The following is a 12,889-nucleotide window of genomic DNA, read 5'->3' on the forward strand; positions in this document are numbered from 1 at the left end:
CTATTTTAGTGCTGGGACATAACAGGTGACCAAGCATACTCCCTGCCCCCCAGGTGCTTCCAGTCTAGGCAAAGGGGAGGAAAAGATCTTCCAGAAAACAAGAAGAGAGAGCATCGATAAAGATCTGGAAGAGAGAAAGCACAGTCCTTCCCAGGACTGCCTGTGTGGCTGGAGTATAGTCACTGCGCAGAGAGAAAGTTCAGTCTAGGGAGATCTGAACAGCCTGCAGGCCAGAAAACTTTAGGTTTTAATGGGAGCCACTGAATGGTTTTAAATTTGGAAAATGTGGATTTAAACCATATTCTCACATACATAGCAACAATTAGTTTGACTGTAGAGAAACTAACCAGCCAGTGGGCTGTGTTCAGATATTCCCATACGAGAAGTTATTTAAAGAATAACAATGAAAGACATGGGGGGAAACCAATAAAACGTAACACTTTATTATTTTTTATCTTAGAAGGAATTCACCAAAGGCTTCATATTATGCTATGGCATCTTTAATTATAAAAATAAGCAAATAAAATAACTTGCATCTGTCATTACCATGATATGTTTCATACCCTTTATATGCACATGGAGCTTAAAAATGTAATTTAACAATAAATAATGACATATACCAGATATGCTCACTGTTTATTCCAGTACTCAGCCAAAAACCTAAATATCATTTAAATTATAAATACATAATGCAAATATAATGGCACAAAAATGTCTAAAGTGCAACCAAATCACAAGAGAGAAGAATCATGCAAACTGTGGTCTAGGTCAGCCCCCGAATCACTCTGCAGCAAACAAGAGATGAAGCTTTGGAACTTCAAGGGGGAGTGGGAAGGGAGGGAGGAGGGCGGGGGACAGAGAAGCAAAAAACTAGCAACATTGTGAGAACTGCTTCTTTTCTGTATGTGTAGATACGTGTATTGTAGATACATATATAAATATCATTGTGGGGAGAAAAGGCGGGTACCACGGTTTGAAGAGATCACAGCAAAAGAAAACCTACTGGACAGAAAGAATTTTGCTAGGAATACTCATGAACTACTCGTTGCATTTGACGGGGGGTGGTCCTGGCTTAGTGGGTTTGCAAAATGGACACAACACACAAACTTTAATAGCTTTTCTGGTTCAGAGAAGTCAGCCTTGCCTGGGAGGGTGGGAGGTATGGGGTGGGGGAGTCTAACTTAAAATATGGTCTACCTGATTTCCAAGAGGCTAAGGCAGTGTCCATATGTTTGGGGACCTGGGGATGGGACAGCTCTGAGTATAAAAATGCCCTTAACGATCTGATGTCAGCACGCTTGGAGGCTGTGTGGGAACAAGGGCAGCCACGTTTGTGCTGCTGCTGCAGGGTCTGCTGCGACAGCTCTTGGTCCTTGAGCAGCACGTTACTGGTTTTAAAGGCTTTATGGTAAAGTTGTATTGCTTTTCACTTTCCTGGAGATGTGCCCTCCCTCCTCCCACCAGGATTCCTATCGCTTGTTTGGGGCAAATCTTGAGTTTAGCCTAGTGAGAGTCAAGCACCAATAGTTTCTACCTAAGCGAGTTTGGAGTGGCCCCTGCAGTCCTACCCCTCCTCCCTCTTCCTCTCTCAACATTGACCTTTGGTGGGCAGTGACGCTCATAGGGGACTGTTGGGTTCAAGGACAGTGACCCTGAGAAACTACTGTTGTTCATAGATAGGTTAATCATTTGGCTTTGGTGGTTGCCATCTTGTAAACATCACGGCAGAAATGATCAAACCACCAGCTCTTTCCCCTCTTTCTTTCCTTCTTTTTTTTTTTTTTTTCCTTTTTTTAAATGATCCTATAGAGATGGTCCAGCTGCCAGGACTACTTTGGCAGGCAGAGTGCTACAGGACAGAAATGTAAGAGGAGTCTATTAAGGCTGGACAGCCCAGGGTTATTTATATTCCCTCAGCCCCAAGTCCCCTGGACTAAAGACCCAAAGGCTGGTTGACTCATTCCTGATTGATTTAATGGAAAGTCTCCCACCCCATCATCATCTGCCAGAGTACCAGGCATGGATGAGAGGTGGCGAGTTGAGAACTGCCACTTCCCAAGGTATAGTCAGCCTCTTCAACGCTGTGAGTGGTCCAAGCCCAAAGGGATGCTCTTTTTGGTTCCAGTAATTCCCAGTTGGACGTGACAGAGCTCTTTCAGGATGGGTCTAAGTCGAGAGTAGCCTCTGGGTTTAGGTGGGCTGGGAGATTAACATCTTGCCTGGGGTCCTTCAGATAAACCTGTTGGTTTTCCTATCTAATACAGGCCCATCTTAAGTTTTGATGTTGAGTTAAAACTACTTCTACCCCCTTAGTTATAAAAAAGGCCACAAGGAGCATTTATGTGGATATCTGGAAGTGAGATAGTTATTCCATTCCCAGGAAAAGAAAAATAAAGCTAAGTTACAAAACTAAATCTATATGCAATAAAGTTATTATATACTGCTTTGTTTAAGCAGAGTCCTCTGGAATTTATGTACAGTACATTAGTTTTCAGCTATTTATATTCCACAGTTAGACCTTAAGATTCTCTGGTTTTAAGACAATTGTTAAAGATACTTTTAAAGCTCTGAGCAGTTACAGTACATAAAGATGTTAGCTTTTTGTTTTTCATTAGATGCAAGAAGATGCAGGCTCAAAGTCTGGTTGGAGAGCCAGGCTCGAGCAATTTGGTAAATGTGTCAGAAAGGAAATTAGATACTGGAGGATCAAGACCTTAAGACACTAGCTCATTAGAGATCAAGAATTCAAACATGACATTCATATTCGTCCATGGCCAGCACAGATTCATAACACGAATTCCATTTAACATCTTTATGAGCATTTAAGACATGCATTTAAATAAAGTTTCTCATCAGCTAACGCTATTGGGGCAACCACTCTGAAGGGCTCCACATCTTCAAATTACAATGACTGGGGTGTTACATGAATGTTTTGTGTTTGAGGGTCGTTTGAGAGGGGAGCTGGGAAAAGACATGGCAGAGGAAGGTGACAGAAGGCGGGGCGGGAGGGGGTGCTTTCTCCCGAGGAGAGGCAGAATGATCACATGTATTCTGTTGGTGGGAAATGCTGCCATTGCAGAATGTTGGGATATTGATTACAGAACCCTAGTTTCATGCAATTTTCTTTAAGGAGGGGGATAGAAAGTAGGAACTACTTTAAAAAAAAAAATCAAACCAGGCACAGTACAACTCAACGTGGGTGTGTCAACACCACTAAAATGATACTAGTTTGGTGAGGTGGTGAAATACCTCTCCCTGGTTATGCACTCTCCTGGGATGTGCGTTTGATGTGGGAGGGAGAGTCCCCCTCACCTCGGAGGTTCCTGAGGAGGACTTTCAGCTTCTGCGGCTCACTGGTGCGCCTCCTGTTGAAGTCGGCGCGCGGGTGTGTTTGGGCACAGTGGTCCGTCTGCAGGATGTGGAACAGGCTGGCCATGTTGGGCCCGATCTTCTCCATCAGGCTGTCTCTGATTGTGCTGACCGTGTCTTCGTCACATTCCAGTAGGCTTCGGACGAGTCTGTTATAGTATCTGCGTGGGGAAAGAGAGAACATGTGATGGTCATTCAGTGAGAGCCAGACCGTGCAAACATAACTAGTTCATCAGCTGAAGGTGGCTCTTGCTTCCTAAGCCCTGTGCAGTGTCCCCTTAGCTGGAGTGCATCTGCGCCCTGGGTTTGCTACACCATGCAAGACAGGTCCCTCTTGGTGTTTAGAGTTCAGGAGATTGAGATCACACTCTGGAGAGTAGGCTGACTGCAGTGACTAGTCTTTAGAAACAGAATAGTAGAGCTAGCAGGGACCAGAGAAACGATTTAGTGTGACTGGTTCAACTCTCTTTGTAGAGAAGAAATGCAGGTGGAAGAGCTGAAATGACTTATGATGGGTTGAGCCTGACACTCAACACGGATATCAATGGTCGTTACACATACGTAGACAGTTATTTTGATGCTCTTTTGCAATTTTCCCTTTTCTTGGTGGTGTGTCTGCACAGGTATGCATGCAGATGTGTGCATCTTCTGACAAAACTTCCATCTAAGTCCTCTTTCTTCTGTGTCTCATGCATTTTTCTGCAAAACCTAACTCCCTATTGGCCAGGCCTTGATAAAGACCATCCATTGCCTCCTGTCTCTAATTTCCCTCCGAAGATATATGGTAGTTAGAAGGCCAAATGCCAGGCAATGAGGATATTTAAATGGAAAGATGGGTGGTCCCTAAGGGTTCATGCATCTGTAATTCTACAAAGCCTCTCTTGCTGTTCTAGGTTTTGCTGGGCTTGTCCCGTTTTGGATGTCCCATATGTATTTGGTTACCATCACACAGGCCAGCATTTGGTGGTTTAGTGATGGTTTTGTTCCTTGACTAGACTGTAACTTATCAGAGGTGGGATTTGTGTCCTTAACATTTGTATCTACTCTGGCCCAGTGTCACCTGGCTCTATTGCCTGCTTACTATACATTTGTGGATTTATTTGTGGCCATTGAAGAAATGGAGTGTTAAAAATATGATTCTTTTCAATGAGTCATGATTCCCAAAAGAAACATTATCTGTAGGGTCTGGTAAATTTCACAAAAAAATTTTTGTGTTTGGAATAAATTTCCTTCCTGTTTGGAGCAAATTCTTTCAGCATCCCAATCAATGCCGCTAAGCCTTATGGCTCAGAAAGGATTAAACTGTCTAATATTTATAGCATAGAAATCACTTGTCCTGTTCTTTGGCAAGACAGTTCAGGTATTTTCCAGTTCAGGCTGGGATGCATTTGTTCCGTTTGGAGGTGGCAGTTGTCAAAACCCATTAGCTCTGTGCTCGCTAATAAGAAACTCTCCTGATGACAGTGACCTGCAGTATTTATGTGGAGAGACCCTTTCCTCAGAGGAGTCTGAGGATCTCTGGGGCCACAGGATCTTCTATGAAAAGAAACCTGTTTATTTTTAACTTGCCGCACAGAGCCCAGGATCAAACATCTTTCCAGAATAATTTAACCCCCCAGAGAGGTCCTTTCAAGGATGGACGATAAATCGGGTGGAACGTGGGTAATGAGGCAGAGCGGTCACCCTTCTGTGGGTGAGCAGAATGAAGTTGAGGACTGAAAGACGAGCGCAGTGTCTGGGTCACTGACACAGGCCTGGCGATACCCTTCCCTTCAGGGAGAATTAGAGCCAGCTGTGGTTAAAATTGGGACTCTCTGGCACAGAGGAACATTGTCCAGTCCTTTGGGACTAAAAAGCACATGCATCAAGGTGTAGACCTCACTTGGATGGGGAAAGGGGGAGGAAACTGGTTTTGGAAAAATGGAGAATAAATAACTTTGTACTGACAGCTTCGTCCATCTACATACCCACATATAATAGATCTCCAGGCATCTCCTAACTCTTGGGCTCTGCTAGGACCTGGGTGGCCCCCCTGGCTTGCTGTGTCTATTTCAGAGGGTGATTAGATCCTAGAGGATAAGGTTTCTGACCCCCTACCCCTCCAATAAGGACTTTATGACTTAGACGTTAACCCTTCCACTTCTAGAAAGAGCTATTCATGCCAGATGAGCTCCAAAATGGGCTGGGAAAATATGATCTTTCCTTAGAAATACAAAGAATTTAAAGTTCTTTCTTAGAAGGACTTGGCAGCTCCTCTCTGGTTGAAGGAGTCTAATACCCTTAAGGAGACTAAGCTTCTGTAGCCAGCCTTGCAGCTGTAGGGCCATTCATTTCCTTAGGGTACCACTTCTCTTTTTCTGAGGACTCCTACCTTTACTGTCACTTTGTCTGCCAGCCCAGGCATGATACCTGATCTTGGTATATCTTGATGACTCTTGCCAGCCTGACTGCTCTCAGAGACCTCCACCCCCACCAATCTACCCTTACTTCTCCCCCCACAGAGCTTTGTTAACAAGGGCAGGCTAAGGGAGCTCCTTAGAATATAAAAAGGTCCAAGGTTCCATTAATAGCTTCTCAAAGGCTGGAAAATGTGTCAGGCTGCCTTGATTTCAACACAGTTTTTTCAGGATGAGCAAAAGGTGAACCCTGTGCCTCTCCATTAAGGGCCTGGGATGTGGCATTTACCTGTAGGATTGTGCTGGTCAATGAGATAGATCTTTCCTATAAGTCACTAAAGTGCAGTAGATTGTTTAAGAGGTTGTGTCTCCATGAGCAAAAGTTGGCTTAGCCATTGCCACATATTTATTGAGCACGTTCTTATTCCAAGTCTCATTGTCACTATAGCTACTGGTAAGATGTGCCCTTTCTTTTAGGAGAGAATGTACACAAATTTAATTCCTGACGACCATGGTGCACATATATTCAACTATGCCTGGTATTCTATTTTCAGATTAGGGATATTTCCCGCAGGTTTTGCTGGCTGCCATTTTTGAAGTAGAAATCAAATGGCTTGGCTCTAGGCCACGTGAGTTCTAGGCCCAACTCAGTTATTCACAAGCTGTGCGACCTTCACCAGGTCACTCCTGTCTCTGAGCCTCTGTTCTTTAATCAGTAAAACAAGGCAGTTCATGTAGATAGCCTCTGCAGTCATCTCCAGTTATGACATTCTGTTTCTAGGAATTCAATATCTATTTTCCTTCTCAATTTAACAAAAAATAGTGCAGCTCTGCTTATAGCCCCTTCTTTGCAGAAGGAGTTAAAATTACTTAAGATCCCTTTCCATATCTTTATGGAGGTTGGAAGGGATGTGTTGCAAAGACTCAGTGGGCTGAGAGTTCTGATCACCCAGCCTGGAAGGACCTTTTTAAGCATGTTTCTTTTTTTTCACACTTTTAAAATTCCATCCCTGACTTTTTTTTTTTTTCTTGGTAAAGAATAAGATCAGATATTCTCCATAGCTACTGTTTCAGCCATGCTTACCCAAATACACACATACTGCCTAGAAACGTTCTGTGTGAGGGTTTATAAATAGTCCTTTGTTTCCCTTGATCAATATTATTCTTCTGTTTCCTGTTCCCTATCCATGCCCTAGAGAGTTGGAAGCTTTGTCAGTTTTCCTACTCTGGAACTGGATTGGTCTAATTGCCTCCCAAGCCTTTCATTGCCCTGCCTGATCAATTTTGCCTGCTTCTCTCATGGTCGAGAGCATAGTTTGCAAATTCAAGCAGGGGGGACATGCTAGCTACTTTTTTCTTCCACGTGCATTTCTGTCACAGAAAACCCTGTTGTTCTGGCTCCTGGTCCAGTCACAGGCTTTTGGATTCTCCCAGCCCCAAATCTCACGCTAGATAAGTCACAGGAAGGTGGAATGAACCTGTAACTACTTCCTTTTGCAATTCTGTGCCAATTGGCACCAACTTTGCGTGTGTCTATGGTGGCGCAGAGGCTGGGAAAGCAGGATGTTTCAGGAGGGTGAGGAGCTTAAATAGAGCAAAGCAAGCCCAGCGTGGAACCGGAAATCTCTACAGTCCTGAACAGGAATAATATTAGCCAGTCGAAGTGAAATTCTTGGAGAAAGGTTGCATGGAAGATTCTGGTCTTCAAGAGCTGGCCATTTCCCCCCCCCCACTGACCTTTCCTAATGAGTCCCCTGAGATGAAAGAGGGAGATTAGAAAATGGTCATTTAAGAAAGTCGTCTTAAGGTGTTGAAAATAAAGCACCTATTAAAAGGAATAACGCCCTGATTAAAAATTCATTAGTCTCTTTTAAGTTGAGATCCCCAGTCTCATATCTTTTTCTTTCTACAAGACCTCTCCCTTCATAATGGAAGATGCTACTTCAGTTGAGATAGGGAGATGAGTGTTGCCTCAAAATTGGTGACATGCTATGTAGTCATGATTTGTCACAGGACCCTGGAAGGATCTAAGCCTGTAATCATGGCTTTGCTAACACACCCCTCCCTCACCTCCAACCACCACACAAACCCATACTTGGTCCTTAGCCCCTAAGAATTCATTTCTTTGCCTCATGGTGAAGGGAGTCTCCAACAATAGTCAGGTTGTCCCCTTCCTGTCCCCACCTCCATGCAACAGGAATATTCCTAGGAGAATTTTAAAACCAAGGTTGATATAAAGAGGCCACTTGAGAGAAATGGTGGATTTGATTGTCCTGTTCTGAGAAAACCAGTTAGAGCCCCATCATAACACTACTTATAAGGACCAGGGAAATGATTTTTGTAAATTGATTTGTGGTTCTGGAGGGCACTCACCTGCAGTTAAGAGTGAATCGGAAATTTTACAAAACGTCTATGTTAGGGACCTTAACCTTTCCCTAAGGAGGAGCTCCTTTTCTGATGCGTATGGGTACATGACTCAATCACGGGTAAGCCCCGGTAAGGCTTGCCACTGTCGGAAGAAGGGTGGCAGTACCCAGCCAGGAAACTAACCTGATAAGTCTGTGCTAACTCTCAGGCAGCGCGGGGGTAGCACGCATAGGATTGAACACTGTGTGTGTGTGCAGGTTTGGCAGGAGAGTCAAAGAATAGTAGAACTTGGGTTCTGGAGTCCAGTTCTAAGGTAAGGGGCATCACAGTAGGCTAAACTTGACTGGCCTGCACCGCCCCTGCCACGCCAGCCCCATCAGCATCCTCGGTCCTTGCTGGGAACCTTTCCAGGCCACGCACGTGGAGTGATGATGCCAGCCCTCTTGTGGTTTAGGAGTTTACTCTCCTGGCTGAGGAAGGCAGTGAGCCAGGGAACAGAAAGGCATGATGCTCAGATATTATTGTACTAGCTCAGTGGCTTTGGGTCATGTTGGAATATGAAAATGAGAAAGTGACATGTGCAGCCACTAGAACACCATTCTAGGAAATCTTGGACTAGTGGGAAAGGTGCTAACATAAGGTCTGGAAGGGAACATTGAGAATAGTCCAGCCCAGCCATTTCACTCTTCACAAAGAAAATCTGTCCCAGAGAAGTGAGATGGCTTGTTCTGGGCTACTCAGTGACATCTCTGACTGGGCTTGGGACTGATTCGAAATACGTGCAGATTTAAAAGTCTGCATTATGACATTTGACCAGAGTTTTGATCACAGCCAATTGTACTGCTGCACAGTCATGGTTTCAGCCAAATCGGATGTCTCAAAAGCTTGTTTCTAGAAACTTCACCATTCCCTTCAGGTTTTATCGCAAGAAACAGACAATGAAAATGCACCCAGGGTTGCTGCAGAGATGAAGCTTTCTGTGAGCTACATGGAAAGACTTTTCCTATAACAGTGGTGGTGGTGGGGGGAACCCAAGCTGCTTAAACTGTCACATCCAATCGCAAACATATTTTTCCTGCAAAAGCTGGGAAGACTGCAAGCTAAAATAAGAGCGTGACTGTGGCAATTTAAACCTCCCTCCCAGTCTGGCTCTGCCAGCCAATCCCCCCTCCCCCTCTGCTGATGACGGAAAAGGAGACTCAGTTCATACCTGTTGGAGAAGTGATTGGGTAGCTGGACGACCTCCGTGATGGCTTCGGGGTTCCGCTTGGCAATGCTGCACACATTCAGCTTGCTGTAGCACTCCTCCTGCACCTCGGCGATCATCCTCTGGAAAGTGGAGCACCTCCGAATGGCGAGGAACACTTTGGAGGTGACCCCATTGGCGATGCACTTTAAGCTCTCTTTGACAAATGCTTTTCCCTGCCAAAGAGGGAGGATGGGGGGGAAAGCTTTAGCTTGACCTGACAAAAGAGGCCAGGGCATACAGCATGGGGAATTTAAGGGGGCTCGTCTTGGCATCGTATCATGGCCATCTGTATATCCTTGCAATGAGAAGATTGCATGCTATGGCCAAGGATTAAAAAGAATGCCCCTCCTCCCTTAGACTCCCTGGAGAATGGAGCTCAGGGAAAGGAAATGAGATTAGAGGGGAAAAAGGAGATGAACCATAATCAACCACCCTGCAGCTTGAATATAGTCATAATCTGGTTTTATGTTCTTGGGATTGAGACTTTGAGAATTCAAATCACAAGCTGGTATGCTAGGTCATACAGAGAGAACTTCTTTGCTTAGAAGCACATTTTAATTTTCTCAGCAAGAAGAAAAGCTTTTTGGATTTTTACCCCTTCCCCATATAAAAGGGCCCCGTCAGCTCCTTATGGTCATGCATTAGTTGGGTGGGGAGAGTCTGAGAACCTATTTCCTGTCCACATGTGTGTGTACACACGTGTTGAGGTGGGAATTTACAGTGGGGAGGCTGAGAGGCAGGGCTGGTTCCCTACAGGACTGGTTCCTAAGAACAATGGTCTGACACAGCCAGCGTGAGCCAAGGGGTCAAGTTCTTATTACCTGAGTGTCAAATTTAGCAGCGCTGTACAAGAAGGATTTACAGATGTCGTACATCCCATCTGTGTCACAGGTGGAGTTTTCCAGGCATGCAAAAGCCCCACAGCCGACCTGCAGAGCACTGTTGAGGCAGCGAACCACTTCAGCTGGAAGAGACAAATCCATCCAATCCAGGTCACACAGGATCGACCTGTGGGTGGCTGGATGGGATCAAGTGGGTGCAGAAGCCAATTTCAAGGGCAAGGGGTCAGAAGAACTTACCCTAGGAGACCGTCATGAGGGGTAATACATGGACCCATTCGAAAGAAAAGGGATAGACCAGGAGGCCCTTTGGCTTATAGGAGCCAGAGCACATGACAGGGAAGGAGTTCTTCCTCTGAGATACGTTCTCCGTGGTTTCACCACTACATACAAAAGGGAGGTTGGAGTCTGTGATGCACGGTGCCTTTAAGCAGCTCTAGGGCATCAAAGGTCACCACTTGGCACTTGAAAGCATGGAAAGGCGCAGTAGGCAGTGGCCAGTGGTCAGGTCTGAGAGGTGAGGAGGGCCAGGGAATCCATCTGGCTCCCCAAAACTGCACTCCAGAGTAAAGAGCATGGGCTTTCAATCTAAATGGCAGAGAAGAATGTGCCGGGAGTCCACTTGGAGACCCTTGTCATTTTTGGGCTTTTAACTTACGGTCATATTGGCAGAAAGGAATCTGATCCATTCATGTTTCACCCAACCCCCCGCTATAGGACAGTGCTTAGAGGTATATTTAATCTCTTTCATATTAAAAGCCTTCTTAAACTGAGGTGTGGAATAACAAGGCCAAGTCACCCCTTGTGCAAGACTGGAAGAAAACCGCAAAGAACTTGCACGAGGCTTTCTCCGTTCTGGATAAGATCTCCCATAAAAGTAATTTCTCTCTTACAGAAGGAGGGGGGATGTTCTGGCAGGCAGCTTAGCAAGAAATGATCTGCAGCCTTCATGCCATAGGATTCTCCTCTGAGATCAAAAGCGTGGTTCAGTTAGGCTTCCCCACCCCCTCCCACCACCCGCAGCCTCTGGGATGTTACAAGTCATTTCCCTAATTATATATTTCCACGGGTTCAAATTATAACTTTGCTTTAAGCAGTTTTAATATGCATTAGGGCTGCTATTGTTTTAGGCAAGCTCGATTTGTGAATCACTGCATCTCTATAGCAACTAAGTACAAAAGGAAGTGAAGCAAAAGCCCTCCTCTCAGCAGGGACCTGTGCTCTTCCAAGGGGAGCATGTCTGCAGCATTCTGACACCTGCGATCCCATCTTCGCTGACAGTTGGAGGAGAGAAGGGCAGTAATGGAAGGGGAGCAAGCGAAGCCCGAGAAGTCAAGAGGCAGATGTGTCAATGCGGGCTTCCTAATGACTCTTCTCCTTCAGAGGCCAAGATCATGCACAATTAACTGCTCCAAGAGTCAGGACGAAAGTGAGACCTTCCCCTTGGAGAAACAGCTGCTACATTTCACAAATATTTCTTTTTCAAGGGGCTTATTGGCCACAGGGCTGCACGGATGACTGAATGGAGCCCGAGAGAGAGCTGGGAGGGGGAGAGAGGCAGCAGTGTTGGGGGTGGGATGTGTATAGGGTTTTCTCTGAATCCGCCCTGGATTTGTCAGACTTGAGGGCTATGGTTCTGAAAATCAGTCTGAAGAGGGAGGGAAGTCAAGTTACGGGGTCTTAAAGAGGGAAGGAAGAGGAACAGCATCAGACAAGCCATGTCTCACCTTAGATCAGCTTCTGGAAAGTGTAAGAGCGCTTTGAGGCATGCCAACATTCAAGCCTTTCCCCCGCTCCCCTCCCCCCCAAAAGGGTACGTGCCAGATTTCAGGCAATCAGGCTAGGCTTATGCAATGAAATACCCTCAGCAGAGCGTCCAGCTTCTTCGTTAGTTGCATGCAATTTATTAAACAAAGGAGCTCCACTTCCTAAGGCTATTGGATTACACTGGCAGTTTACTGCCATCAGGCATGAAGCACATTTATTATCAAGATCAGCCGTCACAGACACAGTTGCAAAAGCGAGAGGCAAATGAGGACAGCTCTTTGGGGGAGAAAACCGGTCCTGGGTTTGCTGCTTACCTGAGTTCTGAGCTGCCACCCGGGATTTCCTGGGGCTCACAGAGTCATTCTGCTCCGCCTCATGGGTTGCAGAAACACTGATCACCAACACGAGAAGCACTGCTGAGTTTTGGAGCATTCTCTGAGAAGTTTCCGCTAAGTTGTTGGGTTTTTTTTTTTCCTCCCCCCCTTTCCTCTTTCCCTCTCCCGGCTTGAGTGAAGATGTGGATCTGGATACACAGAAAGCTTAGGTGAGGATTTGATGAGGATTTTTTTTTTTTTTTTTTGGTTGCTGCTGCTCCTGCGGAGGACGCTGCTGCTGCCGCCGCCGCTGTTGCTGCTGTTGCTGTTGGTGCTGCAGTCTCTGCTTCTTGCACCTCTGGCTTTTGCAAACTGGGGGCCCAAGAGCTGCACCCAGGGATTTTATAGCCGTTCTTATCGGTCCTCAGAATCAGGGACCAATCAGGTCCCGCAACCGGTCTGACTAACCAATAGGAGGGCACGCAATTCAGCTGGAGCTTTTTGACTTCTTAGAAATATTTTCCAGCAAATTAAAAGTACCTGCTGCCAATGTTGTCTGTGTGCCCTGTGTGTGTGGGGCTGTGTGTG

The 12,889-nt window shown here is 45.7% G+C and overlaps 1 protein-coding gene across 1 annotated transcript; it reads right to left on the reverse strand.

Moving 5' to 3' along the window:
- Positions 1-419: 419 nt before the first annotated feature.
- Positions 420-12,675, reverse strand: STC1 (stanniocalcin 1). The gene is made up of 4 exons (XM_012663047.1): positions 12,302-12,675; positions 10,203-10,345; positions 9,343-9,554; positions 420-3,530 (listed from the first exon to the last, which is right to left on the reverse strand). Exons 1-4 carry the CDS (start codon positions 12,417-12,419, stop codon positions 3,260-3,262), a joined length of 744 nt encoding a protein of 247 aa, XP_012518501.1. The 5' UTR covers positions 12,420-12,675; the 3' UTR covers positions 420-3,259.
- Positions 12,676-12,889: the final 214 nt, after the last annotated feature.

Source organism: Propithecus coquereli, unplaced genomic scaffold (genome assembly GCF_000956105.1).
Source record: "Propithecus coquereli isolate 6110/MARCELLA unplaced genomic scaffold, Pcoq_1.0 Scaffold79, whole genome shotgun sequence".
NCBI classification, from domain to species: domain Eukaryota; kingdom Metazoa; phylum Chordata; class Mammalia; order Primates; family Indriidae; genus Propithecus; species Propithecus coquereli.

Coding starts and splice junctions, on each gene's coding strand:
- STC1 (XM_012663047.1), bottom strand. CDS start 12,419: ATGCTCCAAAACTCAGCAGTGCTTCTCGTGTTGGTGATCAGTGTTTCT. Junction 9,555..10,202: donor CTGCTAAATTTGACACTCAG/GTAATAAGAACT, acceptor CCTCTTTGGCAG/GGAAAAGCATTTGTCAAAGA. Junction 3,531..9,342: donor CCCAATCACTTCTCCAACAG/GTATGAACTGAG, acceptor TTCCCCACGCAG/ATACTATAACAGACTCGTCC.